The sequence below is a fragment of the Juglans regia genome, chromosome 6 (assembly GCF_001411555.2).
Source record: "Juglans regia cultivar Chandler chromosome 6, Walnut 2.0, whole genome shotgun sequence".
In the NCBI taxonomy this organism is placed as follows: domain Eukaryota; kingdom Viridiplantae; phylum Streptophyta; class Magnoliopsida; order Fagales; family Juglandaceae; genus Juglans; species Juglans regia.
In genome coordinates this window covers 10382011-10398827 of record NC_049906.1, presented here as the reverse complement: position 1 = coordinate 10398827, position 16817 = coordinate 10382011, and the positions used below count along the sequence as shown (strand labels likewise).

The 16817-nt window shown below is 35.8% G+C and overlaps 1 protein-coding gene across 1 annotated transcript; it reads right to left on the bottom strand.

The window, feature by feature from the left end:
- Positions 1-10440: 10440 nt before the first annotated feature.
- LOC109010345 (xanthotoxin 5-hydroxylase CYP82C4-like) lies at positions 10441-12772 on the bottom strand. Its single transcript, XM_018991142.2, has 2 exons — positions 11771-12772; positions 10441-11198 (listed from the first exon to the last, which is right to left on the bottom strand). The coding sequence occupies exons 1-2, from the start codon at positions 12743-12745 to the stop codon at positions 10572-10574; spliced, it is 1602 nt and encodes a 533-aa protein (XP_018846687.1). The 5' UTR covers positions 12746-12772; the 3' UTR covers positions 10441-10571.
- Positions 12773-16817: the final 4045 nt, after the last annotated feature.

Below are 16817 nucleotides of genomic sequence, written 5' to 3'. Positions count from 1 at the left end.
ATACACAATAGGCAGAGAGTCAGTCCACACCTACCAATAAATAAATTGTTGTTGATAATTAATTATATTTGAATACTTGGGGAAAAACTGTTTTTAATCATTTTAAATGAGTAAATCTTATAACCAGTCCGTCCAACATATCCAAAATAACAGCCCTCCAATATCTGAATGACACGTAGGTTTCACAAATTAATTTTAACATCCACGCACTCAGGGGATTGAAGTTTGCTCCCCTCTCCCCTCTCTCACAGAATCGCGGGACAACATTCTTGCACGACAAGGTGAAATGCACTGCTTCGCCTCCCTCTCTCACGGCATCGCCTCCCTCTCGCAAGGCATTGCCCCTCTCTTGCGACGGTCAATTGAGGGTCAACAGACCTCTCCCTGGACTAAAACCTCGAAGCCCCCTGATTTTCTTGACTCTCGTCTCTCTCGAAGGCGAGACACCTTACCAGCTGTCGTCGACGACGACATAGCCCTCAAACACACCAAATTCCTAAATTCCTCTGTGATATCTATTTTGTCGTTAGCTTCTATTTGATTTTAATTACCAACTACTATAGTAAATGCAGCTTTTGTTTTGAACGTGAGGATGAGGGTCCCACTTTTAATTACCAATTGCTGTAGGCATTGTGTGAACGAATTTTGAAGATGCTCTCTGTTTTTTTCTCTTGAATACTTGACTTGAATTTTCTGCAATGTTGAATTCTTGACGTTCTTGAAATTTGGGTAATCTTTTACTAGTTAGAAAGCTTTGCTTTGTTAGTTGCTTGGAATTTCTTGTTATCAATTATTGTAGGCATAGTTGGCGACTGGAATGGTGGGCGACGGACTAGCGGCGGCAGAACTGATGGTCTAGGTGTAGCCAACGAATGGTGCGAAATCAATGTGGGCGAAGGACTGAGGCGACAGAACTGATGTACAACGGAAGTGGTGTCATGCGGCGGTGCAAAGAGACAGAAATTTAAGGGGGCTATTGGCGACGAAAAGCTTCAATGAAATGGGGTGAATTCTGCTTTTGTGAGATACAATGTAGTGTGTTTGGGCTATTGTTATCTTGGTGAAATTTTTGACGTGGCGGAAACAGAGAAGGAGGTTGTTATACCTACAATTTCGGTTGGACTGCTTCAAAGCAGAACTGATTTTAAATATAATAGCTGATGCCTTGTCATGTGGCGGTTGTGGCTTAAAACGTGGCCTAGTTCTGGAAAAAAATAGAAGGCATGGGAAAATTAAGGTCAACATCCCCAATAACTCCACTGTGAGTGTGGATGATAGTGCGACATCACTTTTCTCCTATGTTGGAACACTAGTCCAAGCTTATGCGTCATTTTATATACGGTCTTGATGAGATGTTCTGAATAAGATTAAGGATCACATTGGAGTCGTGTATTGTTAAGTTTATATACCCTAGTGTTTTTAGAGCTGTTTTAATTTTATATTTTTTATGCAATTCACTTCTTAAGATGAATTCGACCTAAGTTTTGATCGTAGCAAGGAAGTCTGAACTGTAAATGAGTTGATGGCTATATGCATTATAAGGGACAATGTCAAGGCCACTTTAAAGAATTTGAGACGTTGGAAGAGGCTGCTCAATCCCCTTTTCAAAAAATGAAGTTAGACAATTGGTGGAAGTGTTGTGATCTTTTTGTAACCTCAAATTATCAAGTATTCTAGATTTTCTCCTATAACTTATTTAAATCTATATTGGTTTCATAAATTGTATTTAACATTGTTAATTGCTCTCGCAGCACTTAAGTTTTATCAATGCACATAATAGAACGTTTTTGACAATCCACCATCATGCCAGTTCACGGTTATTCCAACGCCTTGCCGATAAAATGGTAATTATTTATTAAAATTCAGTCATTTTTATCATATTCTTTAATTAAATACTAACATGATTTTTTAAATTTACTATTGTGGCTTTGTTAGAAACACGATAATTCTAAAAATTTATCCATCATTCATGTCTATGATGCTACTCAAACCAATGTGCACAACGAGTGGATTGATCCTGCCACCAAAGATAGTTATGTAAGTAGCATTCATTTTGTGTGAATAAATTATGCCAACATGTGAATGAATATTATGTTTTCTTACTATTTCTTTTAATATGTTACTTATTGTGTGGTTTTCTTCCTAATTATTGTAGGAAAAAATGATTGAGATGTAGTCTACCTCTAAGGACTCTTCTCCTAGTGATATTGACATATTTACGTATGTCCTCAAGACCAAGTCTGGTTTGGTCAGAGGTTTCGGACATTCTTTCAAGTGTGTCGGTTCATCTTCCATTGCCTTGACTTTAGCAGTTAATAATCCTATCAAGGATTTGCAGGAGCGACAAAGAGACCAAGAGGAAAGAATATGTATTGAAGTTCAAGAACATGTACAAACGGAGATGCTAGTCCAAATGGAACGTGTTATGTCACTGCAGCAATATTGTGGTAGGCGAGGAAAGAAGAAGAAATAAACTCCATCATTGTTTGTAACGCCCCGATCCCAAAAGTCCGGAGAGTTAGCTCTTAATACTTAAAATACTTAAATAACACAACTATAAAATCCAGAAATTCCTTAAAATATTAATCCACTTAATCAAAGCAAAAATCTAAGTTCCTCCATGGCGAAAATAAAGAAATCTCCAATAACATAAATTAGAAATTCTCCAAAAACTCGAAAACATCCTCAACTCATCAAATCAAATACCCGAAAAATAAATTAGTTTACTAACTACGACCCTCAAATAAGCATTTGTACCATCAAACACTTATTCCACTGAGATCATCACACATTGCTAAACTTTCTACTCTTATTCTCTAACTGAACCATCAAAATTATCTAAAAAAAAATATATGGAGATAAGGGGTGAGTTATCAACAACTCAGTAAGCAGAGGACATATACTAGTGTGTAAACATGAGCATTTACAGAAAACAGAATGCAGAACAAAATATTTTCTTTCAGAATGCAAAATCAGAATAATGTTTTCAAAATGCAGCGTCAGAACATGTGATCAAAAATATCAGAGTGAAAGTTCGAAAATATTCATAATCAAAATCCCTTTGGCATAGCATAAACTGAAACATCACATCTTATCTTATCATATCAGAACAAATACCATGTTTAACTCCCGTGGTAGGGTTTTGCAAACCCCGGTAGCTAACTGAGCAGAAACAGAATGTGAATCTTCCCCTTATTCATTCTCAGAGCCCCGAGTGTGCACATAGGAAAGACCACGCAGAAAACCACTTTGTTTCCAAAGTGGGTGCACCAGAAACAGAAAAGTTGGTACCAACCCGAATAGAGGCCACAGTTTTACACCCGTGGTGAGGTCAGAACGGAACAGAAACAGAAATAGAATGTTATGCTAGAGGTTTTCAGAAATCACATCAGATCATATCAGAGTACAGAAAATCTTCAGAACAGAACAAAATCATTACATAACATAATTTATGCACAAAATTTCATATTCACTCTCTTTTTCAAAGTTCAGAAACAGAATGTCAAAAATAAGCTCATGTCTGCACCAGTCATGACAGAAAATATACTTTCTTCTTAAACAGAATCTCATGAGTAATGCTGAACAAATAACTGAGGTAGTTCAAATGTATTTACATAACCAAATATGTATATTTTCCAAAAATCAACCTCAGCTCATTTTATTTTAATGCAAAGTCTAGCATAGGAACCCCGTTTACCTGAACTTCTTAGCTTTTCAAAAATTTCCTCAAAATGCCGAACAAATATTAATCGTCACCTATAAAAATCACGTAATTCTCGTAAATTTTCAATTAATCTCATATTTCTATATTCAATCCTACGCTTCTAAAATAACCTATTAAAATCCTCAAAACCTAAAATTTCAAATCATCACTTTCTAAAAGCATCACTGTTGATTTAATAACTATGACAAAAACATTTAAAAGTCAGACCTATGTATTAATGAAAACAACTTATGAAGTTTAATACTGAAAAATATAATTATCCCACAATATTTTAAAATAAACCATAACTATTTTTAAATAGACTAAAACATATCTAAAATGTAAAAATAACATTACACCAATATTATTTACTTTAAAAAATAAAACTTTACTTAATAACATGATAAAATACGTAAGTGATTTTCTGTAAGCAAAAATAAAATAGAGTACACTAATACATATTTAAAAGTTTAAAACACACCAATACAGTTTGTACTCAAAGGGTAAGGATGTAACTTACCTCAAATAATATATGCTTGACCAACTATACGGTAAGCTTTGTTATTTGAAAACATGCTCATACTACGTGAGGTAGTTTACGCGGCATAGGCACACCGTGAGAGAAGGAAACGTGCGACAACGTATGGAGCTGGCTGAGGTTGGCGGTGGTGGGTGCTGTGGAAGGTGGTGAACTCGGCGGAGCACAGAGAGAGAGAGAGAGAGAACAACACGGTGAGAGAGAGAAACACGATGAGAGAGTATGGCATGCGGAAGGGGAGAGAGCTCACCGTGGGACAGCGCGAAGGCGTGCGACTGGTCGGGAGCTACGTGCGGTGGTTTTGGTCGTGTAATGTGGCTGAAAAACCGAGGAGCTCCGGGAGATGGAGAGGCCAACGAAGGAACTCAGAGGAATGGCTTGAGTAAAGACTGCTCTATTTCGGGAGTGGAAAAACAAAGTATGCCGTGTGTTCCTCCTTCAACGGCTGGGCGACGGTGGTTGGCCTTCCGTGGCGGCGAGGACGGCTTGGAGGGTGGTGCGCTGCTTGCAAGGAGGAGTTGCTGTCTGTGAGTTCGTGTGGCAGTGTAGCAGCGTCATGGAGATTCAAACCGTGCTGCGCTACGGGCTTGGCCAGTGACTGGGTGTTGCACGACAGCACTGAGGGGAAGGTCTCACAGTGAGGAGAAGACGTGGCTATGGTGATGCTTTGGGCCCTAGGCGATGGTCGTTTATGGTGGAAAAGGGTTGCTTGCGGAGGAAACATGGTCGCTGTTTATTTGTGGGGAGGACTGTGCAGTGGGAGAGATAGGCCGCGACTTGTTGGGGATAGAAAAGTGTAAGCGGCAACCCTAGTTTGTCAAATTGAGGAACTGCTAAATGTGAGTATAAATATGTATATCTAATACACAATAGTTTCCGTGAATGATGGAGGGATAGGGACGATCATGCCACAAAAAAACGGACGAGTAAAACGCACCAGACGAAAATCGTGCACGACCAGAAAACTGTGGGGCTAACCGATGCACTGTGAAGTTGCCGTGTAAAGAAAAAAAATGTTTGAAACAAAACAACCACAATAAGAGGAGAAAATAGAGGCGTACGTGCATGTGATGATTAGTGCATAAAAATATATCAAAGGGCAATACAGAAAAATCTAGAGAAAAGAGAGACGTGTGCGCGAATGTGTCGTGTGTGTATGGAGTGGACGAGAGGATACCTTACGGGAATTAAAAAAATATAGACGGAAAGAGAAATAAATAAATAAACATGCGGGAAAAACTTAACGTGTGAAGAAAATATAAATATAAATATTAATATAAAAATGAGCTTGACTCGGTCCAAGTGTTACATTGTTTAAAACTTTTGTCATCTAATTTTGCAACTCTCCAAAACATCTTTATGAGATGATACTATTTGTGGTGTAATATGATACTTTTTGTATGTTTTTTAATTTTATGAAATTAGTTGTTATAATCAGTACGTTCGAATGTAAACAAAAAATGTTCGAATATGCCTTTATGTTCGAAACAACATTCGAACATAGCTACACAAACATGCAATATATACGTTCGAACGTAAATTACTATAACTATACATAGTATAGTTAATATGGTAGTATTAATATCACTATAAGTCTATAACTATATATAGTATTAATATCACTATTAGAATAGTATATAGTATTAGTATCAAAATATTATATTAGTTAGAGTATAATATATAGGATTAATACATATATGTACTAATACTATACATATACTATATATAAAATATATTATATATATACTATATATATACTATTTATATTAAATATTAGTCCCTAAAAGCAAAGCGGCACCGTTTGGAACCCCTACAAATAATTGCACTGCCCCTTGCGAAACGACGTCGTTTAAGGGGGCGATTTTATAAATCAGCCCCAACTAATTAAAATGATGTTGTTTTTAGGGAATTAAACAATGCCATTTTAATCTGTTGGGGCTTAGGGTCCCCCCCCCCCCCTCCACCCGCCCCCCAAGTGTGATTCTCTCTTAGATTCTCACTCACTCGTCTCTCATCTCTTCTGCTGACAACCCATCTCTCCCCGCACACAGCCCTTCCTCACACTGGCCTTCTCTAACCGCAATCCACACTCTGTCGCCGTTGATAGAGACACCGTCACCATGAACAGCCCCTCGCGATATAGTCGGTATGTGTACACTGTACATAATGTGTTTTTTGTTCAGGGACTTGTTTTGTTTAGGATTTTTTGTTTATGGTTATTTATCACTTATATAAATCATTTCATTGTTTCAAGTTTAAGTATTTAACTTCATTTCATTTGGGGTTTTTAATTTTTTTTTTTGAATTTACAAATTTAGGGTTTTAGTATACTCTGTTAATCTGATTTAGTGATTTTGTTGTTACATATTGTTGTTATATTTTATTAATCTGATTTTGTTGTTACATACTTGTTTTTTTAGGGTTATTTATCACTTATATACATATTATTAATCTGATTTTGTTGTTAACCATACTAATAGTGATATTATACTAATTAATCTGATTTCGTTAACTATCGTAATAGTGATACTATACTAATTAATCTGATTTTGTTGTTTGGTAATCGTATTAATTGAATCATATTAATATCACTATTGTATTACATATATAGTTTAATCTGATTTTGTGAATATTTAAGGTCAACGGGCTGTACTTGTTTAATTGATAATAATTACTAATGAGAGTTGTTTTGTTGTTACAGATGGATCCTTAAAATGAAAAACCTGTCGATATTCAACCTTCAACAGAAAGGACGATGGAGTCAACAGCTAGCGACTAATGATCCACTTTCATTTTCTATTTTTATAGCAGCATTTTTATAGCAGATTTTTTTACATAAGATTTTATAGTAGTTTTCTTTTTATAGCAGTATTTATACAACAAATTTCTTTATGGTACATTGGCACATGATTAAAACCAGAAAATTGGATCAAAACCGGTAAAACATGAAGTATCGGTTTAAAAGGCTAACCGGTGCGGTATCGGTTCTTAAAATTTCAAAGCCGGTGTATACTAGTTCGATTCTAAAAAATGACCAAAACTGGACCGAACTGGACCCGTTACACCCCCCCTCTCTCTCTCTCTCCATCTATTTCTCTCACAAATTTTCCACTTCCACAAGAACATCATCGCACTACAGCTCATGAACTTTAAAGCTCAATCTCAATCTCAATCTATATGGCACTCTTCTTCTTTGTCATCTCCCTCATTGAAGCTTCAAATGAAATATTTGGCTTCAAAGGCTTAGGAATCAACTAATATCAAATTGTTTTTACTAATCATGAATCGATATGTTTTTTATTTGCTATGTTCATTTAATTTATGTTCATTTTGCTTGACTCCCTAGGAAGAAGGTAAGAGATTTTTAATTGTTTTCTTGCTAGGTTCCTTACTCCAGTGAGTGAAACTGCCTGCCGAAGATAAAGAGCAAAAGAGGCATCATCTTAGTTTGAGGATTTTGTTTTTGGCCTAGCAACTCACTACTTAATAATTTGCTATTATTTCCTCCTACTTTTTTTATCCCATATGATAGAGCGTTGTACTATAAATGTAAAGTAAAAAATCCCCTCTTTGAAACAATAAACAAAACCTAAACTTCTTATTATGCTTAGTAAAAAGAAATATGAAGGCATATATAAAACCCTCCCTTAAGGGGTTTCCTTCCATGGTGATCGAGGTTGGTTTTCTTGGAAGGAGACCCGCTACATAGTCTCCTTCCATGCCTTCGATGGAGACTTAGTTACTACTACCATTAATTGCAATTCCAATTTTGTATGTTCTAAGAGAGTATGCAAAGTCCTAAAGAAGACAAGGCACTAGAGTTTGAAGGCCAGAGTTTAAGCAACTTTGGATCCACTAATGTCAAATGGGAGCAAGTCATCTATACTCAAGCCACTAATGTCAAACAGGAATACAGTTGCTAGACAAATCGGGTGCATATTTCCAAATTGCTGCTTAAACCATAACCTAGATTGGGCACTGGGCTAGAACAGCTTGAATTGGCAACTTCCAAGTGTTTGCCTTTTTTTATTGTTAGTTTATACTAGCTCTGGACTTGAGTTTTGAAAAAGAACTGATTTTGTAGTTTGAGCAAGTGATAAGGGTATTGTCATAATATATTTTCGTCATCTTTATATATATTCATGCAGGATCTTACTCATTGCAACTTGCATGATCCTTTCTTATTTGATTTATGATATCAGTTCAATCTCCATGTCTATAATGGTCAGGATGCTAAATTTCAGCATTGGTATGTTAATGCTCTATTTTCATTCCTTCTTAGATTACAATTGAAAGACTCAAGCATACTGCTCAGCAACAACGTCTAAATCAAGCCTTGGATAATCATGCCAGGTTTTGTATTTTGATGTGCCTACATGAATGTTTCTTTTATTACCATAACTAACTAACTAACTAAGATATCTTAGTTTGTTTAGTTGTTGTTGTTCCTTCCCTAAATTATTGTATTTTGCTTTCAAGCTTTAGTGTTAATAACTAATTTAAAAGTTTTGTGATGTTTTATTTTCGACAGTTTACCTTCGATACAAAACGGTGGCAAAGGGCTTTTAACACTTTTGTGCTATTTGATGCGAGTTTAAATCGCGGCAAATAGTCTCATGTGTTGTAGTGACTTGCAATCATGTATGGTATCATGGCAGTATATTGGTCACTAGGATAATGACAATATTGTTGGCAGCTTGATTAAGATTTGATTTGTTTTCATTAATTTGCTCTAAGTAGAAGAGAGGCCGCAATGAAATGATTGTAGAGTCCTTAATTTTGTAATGAGTGAAACATGAAACCCTTTGTCCTTGGATACTACACAACGTCGTCCTTAGATATTTGGGAAATCAAAGATAAATATGCAAAAAATAAAACAAAATTCACCCATCTTTCAATGATTGAAGAAACCTTGATGAGAAAAATGAGTCATGATGACTAGTAGTAGTGTAGCACGAATTATACATGAGTATTTTTGCTACACATAAGCCGGTGTGATAGCACACCACTTAGAGTTGGATCTACGTACTATGACTTTAAACAAATCAAAACACCAATCATTTTTTTTTTTATCATAGTTGATGTGGAAAGTTTCCACATCAGCAATATGTTAAGTGTGTAAAAAATAAGATTTCTAAATAGATTTTCTCATTATACCTATTTTGAGGATTTTTTTTTTTTAACAAATATAAATTGGACGCAAATTCCCCCTTTCTTTATTGTATTAATGGTAATATTGTTTATAGATGTGGCTCATCAATCCACATGTACGCTAGCTACGTTTATCAAGTGTACAAGTATGGGTGTAACTGGTCTGGATTGGTTTGGTTCAATTTTAGATAAATATTGAAATCGAACAGGTATACGCCGATTTTGAAAATTTAATAATTGATACGGACCGATTCATCATCAAAATTGAGACTTTTGATTTTTATTTAGTACGGTCCAGTTTTCCGATTTACCATTTACAAGTGTGGCATTACATAATAAGTTTAGGATTATAATTTTTTTCAACATTAAATTTAATTGTTAGAATTTAGTGTTTACTATTAACAATTACTAATTCATTAGTGTCTAATTATATTAGTATAGTATAACTAGTGTTTAACTTATTAGTGAGATTAACTTATTAGTTATAAGATGACTAGACATGAATAATAAGATTTAGATTTCATATTATATTAATTAGCAATTTAACATATAATATACATAACATAAAAAATTGTATAATATAAAAAATAAAAATATATCGGTTAGGTTCAAACCGGTTTTCAAAATATGAAAACCGTTACTGAACTGCTTTATATGGTATTGGTTTCAATTCTTAAGAACTAATGTCAGACCGGTTACAAGCAGGACCAAACCCACTAATTCGTTCGGTTTAACCTATTTTCCTTTATTTTTTTTTTTTACATGACCCCTATGTACAAGGCAGGCAAAGATGTTAAATACAATAACCTCACTCAAAGCATGGACCTTGCTATTGGACTAACAAATTGGAAGGTAGAACAAATTACAGATTAAGGTTGGACCGTTAGTGAACCCCATAATATTAAAAACTCTTCGTGAGAAATGTGAACCTCAATATTAAATACATTGGAATCCATGCACGTGATGATGTATCTATTATTTTTTTAATTGTTCAAATATTTTGTATCGGAAATTTGTAAAAATATCCCAATACACAAACGAAAACGATAACAAAGAACCTCTTTATAATTTATTATTCAAATGTCCTTTTAAAGGAGCAGCTTAATTATGAAAATAACAGTACTTTGATCTTATTTTATTCATCTGCATGCATCACCGAGTACGTGGGCAAACAACACTTCAATAGCCATAGAGTTTAGAATGGAGGCGTGGCTTAAGAAGAACCTCTAATGGAGTTGCTTTAGGGATAGTTAAACCCGGGCTTTCAGTCATGTCAACAGGTTGATCCAATGGGGTTGCCAATTCAAAGCCATGAAGGAGACGAGCAAGCGTCAAGTGAAGAACTTGGAGTGCAAATGACACACCGGGGCATGACCTTCTCCCGGACCCAAAAGGAATAAGTTCAAACTGTTGACCTCTAACGTCAACAGTCACATGACTTGTGGTAAATCTTTCTGGTTGAAAAGTAGATGGATTAGACCAAACCCTTGGATCTCTTTGAATCTTCCATATGTTCACAACCAAGCGGGTGCCGGCAGGCACATGATAGCCAGCCACAGTGCAATCCTCAAATGCTTCTCGCGGTCCTAATAAGGGACCTGCTGGATATAGGCGGAGGGTTTCCTTGATAATGGCTTGAAGATAAGTAAGGTTTTTTATATCCGACTCATCAACCTGTCTTTCCATTCCAACATGAAGATCTAATTCCTCTTGTGCCTTCTTCAACACATGTCGATTATTTAGAAGTAATGAGATGGCCCACGTCAGTGTTCCTGCTGTAGTGTCACTACCACCAAGGATAAGCGCCTGCATAAAATTTTGGGAAAATTATCACAAATTCACAATGCATGTTAAAGTATTCCATATATCATCCTAACCTTATAAAATACATAGATAGTATATAACAAACTTAGGAAAATAATTTAGCCACATAGAAATTACATAAAAGTAAATCTACAAACTGATGTGACTTGATGTGATACGTCAGATTGTAAAGTTATTTTTATTATAAAGTAGATCTAACGAATTCCATAAAATCATATAAGTTTATAGATTTATTTTGTGTAATCTTTTTTTGTCCGTAACAGTTCTCTAAATTTATTGGAAATCATGACACGTTCTGGAAATTTGTCTGCATCTTTTGTGACACATGTTTGATGTGTGAAATTATTTAAAATGTTATGCATGAACAAGTCTAATTAAAAATGATAAAATCAACAATAAAGTACAATTGTGAAAACAAAAGCAACAGAAAACAATCATTTTTGCTATGTTGGAATATCAAACTCCTCTGATATATAGTCTCAACAGCAAAACAATCATTTTTGCAGCTAATTATGAGATACAAATTCAAAATTCTTTGTCGATAATCAACGTACCAGGCAGGTAGATTTGATGCTTGTATCTGCATCATATTGAATATTTGGCAGCTGACCTTCCTCCTGAAGTGACAACATCACATCAATGAAGTCCTGCTCACCCTCACCCTTAACTTTACCGGAACTTCTACTTCGACGATGCTCCTCAAGCCAACCTTCGAGTATGGAATCCAACTCCATGGCCGTCTTCTTCATCGCCCTTTCATGACCCTGCAAATCTAACCAACCCAGAAAAGGAAGTGCGTCCGAGACCACAAAAATACCAATCAGATGAAAAAACTGACTGATTGCTTTCTGACACCTCCTGGCTTCGCCATCGTCACCGGCAGCCGAGGCCCCAAAATAACGTTTTCCTGCTACCATTCGCACCACCACATTCAGTGTCAAGTCCTCCAACCATTGTTTAAGTTCGACAAGCAAAGGAGTAGTACTCCTCCCGGAGCTGTTTTGCACGCATGAATCGTAGAGCTCTCTTATCCCCATGTCAACTTCGGAGGCCCTAACATGCTTGAGCATCTCGAGCCGACGGTTTGAAAGAAGTTCGAGGGTTGCAATCTTTCGCATCTCGCGCCAAAAGGGGCTGTATGGAGCAAATCCAAACACAGCATGGTTGTAGCCCATGTGCTTTGAGGCGACTGTGGTGGGGCGTGAAGCCAATGCCTTGTCATTGATGGTGAAGCATTCCTTGGCCACTTCCCATGAACTCACGACGAAAGCACGGCGGCAGCCAAGGCGGATGTTAAATGCCGGCCCGTATTTGTCAGCCATTGTGCCGAGTGTTCGGTATAGAAGTTCATCTCCACCGCCTAGAAGGTGGAGGTGGCCGATAATTGGCCATGCACCAGCTGGTTCAGGAGCCTCTTTGCTTTTGATGCCCTCGTCACCTCTCTTTGTCTTTTGAAGCAAAGAACGGTAGAGAAAGCTTAGAGAAATGAACACAGCAATAATGGCAGTTAGTTTTATGTAAGGATCCATGGTTCAATTACTATCATGTGCTATGAAAGAATGGATATATATATGAATTCGCATTCAATTTATAAGTTCATTCCAACAGAAATCCGACTAAATTAGGCATGAGGCATGCATGCACACCTAAATAGTAGTGTTGATGATGCCTTAGCAAGATCTGCATTAGTCATTTCTGATATAACTGTAGACATGGAAGAAAGTCCTTGTATTGTTTCTTTGATCTGAGATCATTGAGGAATTAAACTGTTTTTCTTTTAAAAAAAATAGTCTTTAAAACCTTCCGAGCAAGAAGCATGGCTTCCCTCAATTATGGTATTAATTTATAAGGGTATTTACAAGTAATTAAGTATAGATGTATTTATTTTTTAAACTTTTTAATGTTTGTTTTGGCATATTTATTGGAATCCCTACCAATATTATTGTAATAGTTTTAATTTAATACATCCCCCCTCCCCCAAAAGCACATCCTTAATGAGTACATATTTTACGTAGTGTGTATATATATATATATATATATATATATATATATATATATATATATACACACACACATACATACATATATATGTATATTATATATAATTAAGTGGCATGATGGGAGGCATGAACGGAAATTATATATATATTGATCATACATCATAAATTTATAGAATTGGTCATGGCGATCTCCATATTCAGTGTTTGATACATAGACATTAATATCATATCAACACAAAAAAATAAAAGTGAGATTCCAACGCGGTACATGATATTTTTCAAATTAACAAACCAAACTTCATATATAGGTAGAGATCGAGGCCCCAATACGAACCAACACATTATACAAACAAAAGGCATCCCACAGTACTGGTTATTATTCCCATGGGACTAGTAACAAAGAGGCATGCAGCTGAGCCCAAAACCATGCAACAAGGAATATGAGGCAACATGAAGCCCAAAACTCCACAAAACCAAACTAAAGGCATGCCCAAGCTTAACTAGTCCTGCACAGAAATAAATAAATTGCAACTCTCCCGAAACACACAATATTGGAAGATCAATGAAATAAAACACGTACATGCATGATTTGGAAGAACAATTTACAATAGGTATTGTTAGCATTATTTAAATTAATGGACCTATATAGATCTATATATAAGATTCATAATCTAGATTATGAATCTTATATTGTATAATTGTCAAATATAATGTTTGGATAATATTTGAAAGACCCACTAAGTATGATCAATAAAATGATATAACCTGGCCATTGACACATCTCTAGAAACTCATGATTTTGGTCAAGTCATGAGCATAAAGTGGTACAGACCCAATTCATGTGTAGAGACCTATTAAAGACCCATGAAATTTCATTATTTTATGATAGGCAAAATTGAAATTTGGGTATTATATATAGGTCATGGTCTCCAGTACCCCCAAATTCATCTTCTTGACTCTAAACATCCTATTGTTTTGAGTTTTTTTTCCAGAGAGTGAATTTTGAATGTGGAAAACCATACCGCTGTGCTCTTCTCTCAAATGGCTACAGGTACGCTCTATTGGCTAGATTTTTACACATATTTGACAAGAGATCTTGGTGTTTTCTGATATTATACGAGATCCAACAAGTGGTATCAAATCCAACTTGTTAGATCTGTGCAGGAATAAGGCTTCCTACTTGTGCAATACGATTTGCATATTTTGTGAAGTCTTCGCCACTACAATTCTTTATGATTTCATTTTTTGAGCTTTTGGGGTGACCGAAAAGTTTCTCTTGAGTTGTTGTGGTGGTCGCCGGTGTGTATCCCACCGGATCTATCAAAAACTGCCACTTATGGTGGCCAAAATTTTATTTTATTTTATTTTATTTTTTAGATTTTGACTAAAAAAGGATTGCCCGAGGCATGGGAGGATGCCAGAAATGTCGTCATCGACGTCCCCGCGTCCAGATCTACCAAAACAGTGGTTCGATCGACTGGGCCGATGGCTGGAATAGTGTTGGTGCCAGTGGCTTCTTTTTGCTACAGTAACTAGGGTCATGGTGTTATAAAATTTGGGTAGGGTTTATTGTGTGAATTGGACTTGGGTCTTAACACAGGCCTTGGGCTTGCTTTAGTTGGTCAAATTCCTTGGACCAATCCTTAACAAATATAAGGTGAATTTGGTTAAGTAAGCATTGGGTTTATATGTATTAGTCGGGCCCATGTATTTGGTCCAAGTTATATGACCATTATGTTTAATACTTGTGGGCCAAATTGTATCACAAGCACATACCAATGGGATTGACCCTTACCCTTATTGTTTAATATTGTCTTATTTGTTTGCATAATTTCTTTTTCTTTGAGATATTCAGTGGTAATTCATACATTTGGCATAGAGAAATTAAAGTGATACTTCACCTAAGTGACCTCTATCATGGAGATTTTCTCCTTGACCAAAATTGAGATCTTCGGGTTGATGAGTCTCCCAAGCCTATTGATTAGAGTTCTACTGATCAGAGAGCAGCTTATAAAAAAAGGGATCACTCTAATCGCATGAGGCTTATGATAATGAAGCATTCTACTCCTGATTCTATTCGAGGTACAATGCCTGAAGAGGAAAATGCCAAGAAGTACCTGAGCCAAATACCATAACGATTTGTTGTGTCGGAAAAAGAAACAAACAAGTATGCTACTTAGCAAACTTGTTTCAATGCGGTATAATGGCAAAGGGAACATAAGGGAGTATATTATAGAAATGTTCAATCTTATTACTAGATTGAGAGCATTAAATTTAGAATTTTCTGATGAAATCCTTATGCATCTCATTCTGATTGCTTTTTTTGCATAATTTGGTCCTTTCAAAATTAATTATAATACTCGAAAAGAGAAATGAACTCTTAATGAGCTTATTGCTCATTGTGTGCAAGAGGAAGAAAGATTGAAACAAGAAATGACAAAAGTTACTCCCATGACAATTTTTCCTCATGGAAATCCAGGCACCAATAAAAGAAAGTGGAATGATAAAGCTAAGGCAATTGTGGAAGCTGGAACTTCACATGCAATTGTGCAACAAAAACAGGATAAGGTCTTTGCCTGTTACTTTTGCAAAAGGGATGGCTATGTGAAGAAGAATTATTTCCAGTATAAGAAATGGCTTGCAAAGAAATGTGATTTTTCTATCCTTGTTTGCGCTCAAATTAATTTAGCTATTGTGCCACCTAACACTTAGTGGATAGATTCGGCAGCTGCTATTCACATAAGTGTTACTATGCAGGGTTACCTAAAGTGTCGAAAACTGAGTGATGCTGAAAAGTTTATTTACTTAGGAGATAGCAATAAAGTTAGTGTTGAGGTAACTGGAGTCTACAGATTAAAATTAGAGTCTGGTTTTTTATTTGGATTTGAATGAGACTTTTTATGTACCGTCATTTAGTTGGAATTTAATTTATGTTTCTTGGTTGGAAAAATCCGATTATTCTTTTTCATTTAGAAATGAGAAATTCAGTCTTTTACGAGATTCAAATGTTGTTGGTACTGGCTCTTTGATTGATAATCTTTATTTGTTGGACTTGGATGCCTCTGAATTAAGGACAAACGAAACCTTGCATATAAATAGTTGTGGTATAAAGATCATGAGATTAATCAATGAGAAATCTATTGTATTGTGGCACAAGCGGTTGGGACATATCTCGAAAATGAGAATTGAAAGGCTTGTCTCAATTGGAACTCTTGCTCTTGATTTTTCAAATTTTAGAATCTATGTTGAATGTATAAAAGACAAGCAAAAAAATATAAGGAAAATAGGTGCCAACAGGATTTCAAGAGTTTTAAAAGTGATACATACTGATATTTGTGGTCCATTTCCTATGGCATCTTGGAATGGTCTACGGTATTTTGTCATTTTTATAGGTCATTATTCTCTTTATAGATATCTATATTTGATACATGAAAAACCACAAGCACTGGACGTTTTTAAGGCTTATAAAGCTGAAGTTGAAAATCAGCTTGATAAGATAACTAAGGCTGTAAGATTTGACCATGGTGGTGAATACTATGATAGAGATGATGTATCAGGTGAACAATGTCCGAAGCCTTTTGCGAGGTGCTTAGAAGAATGT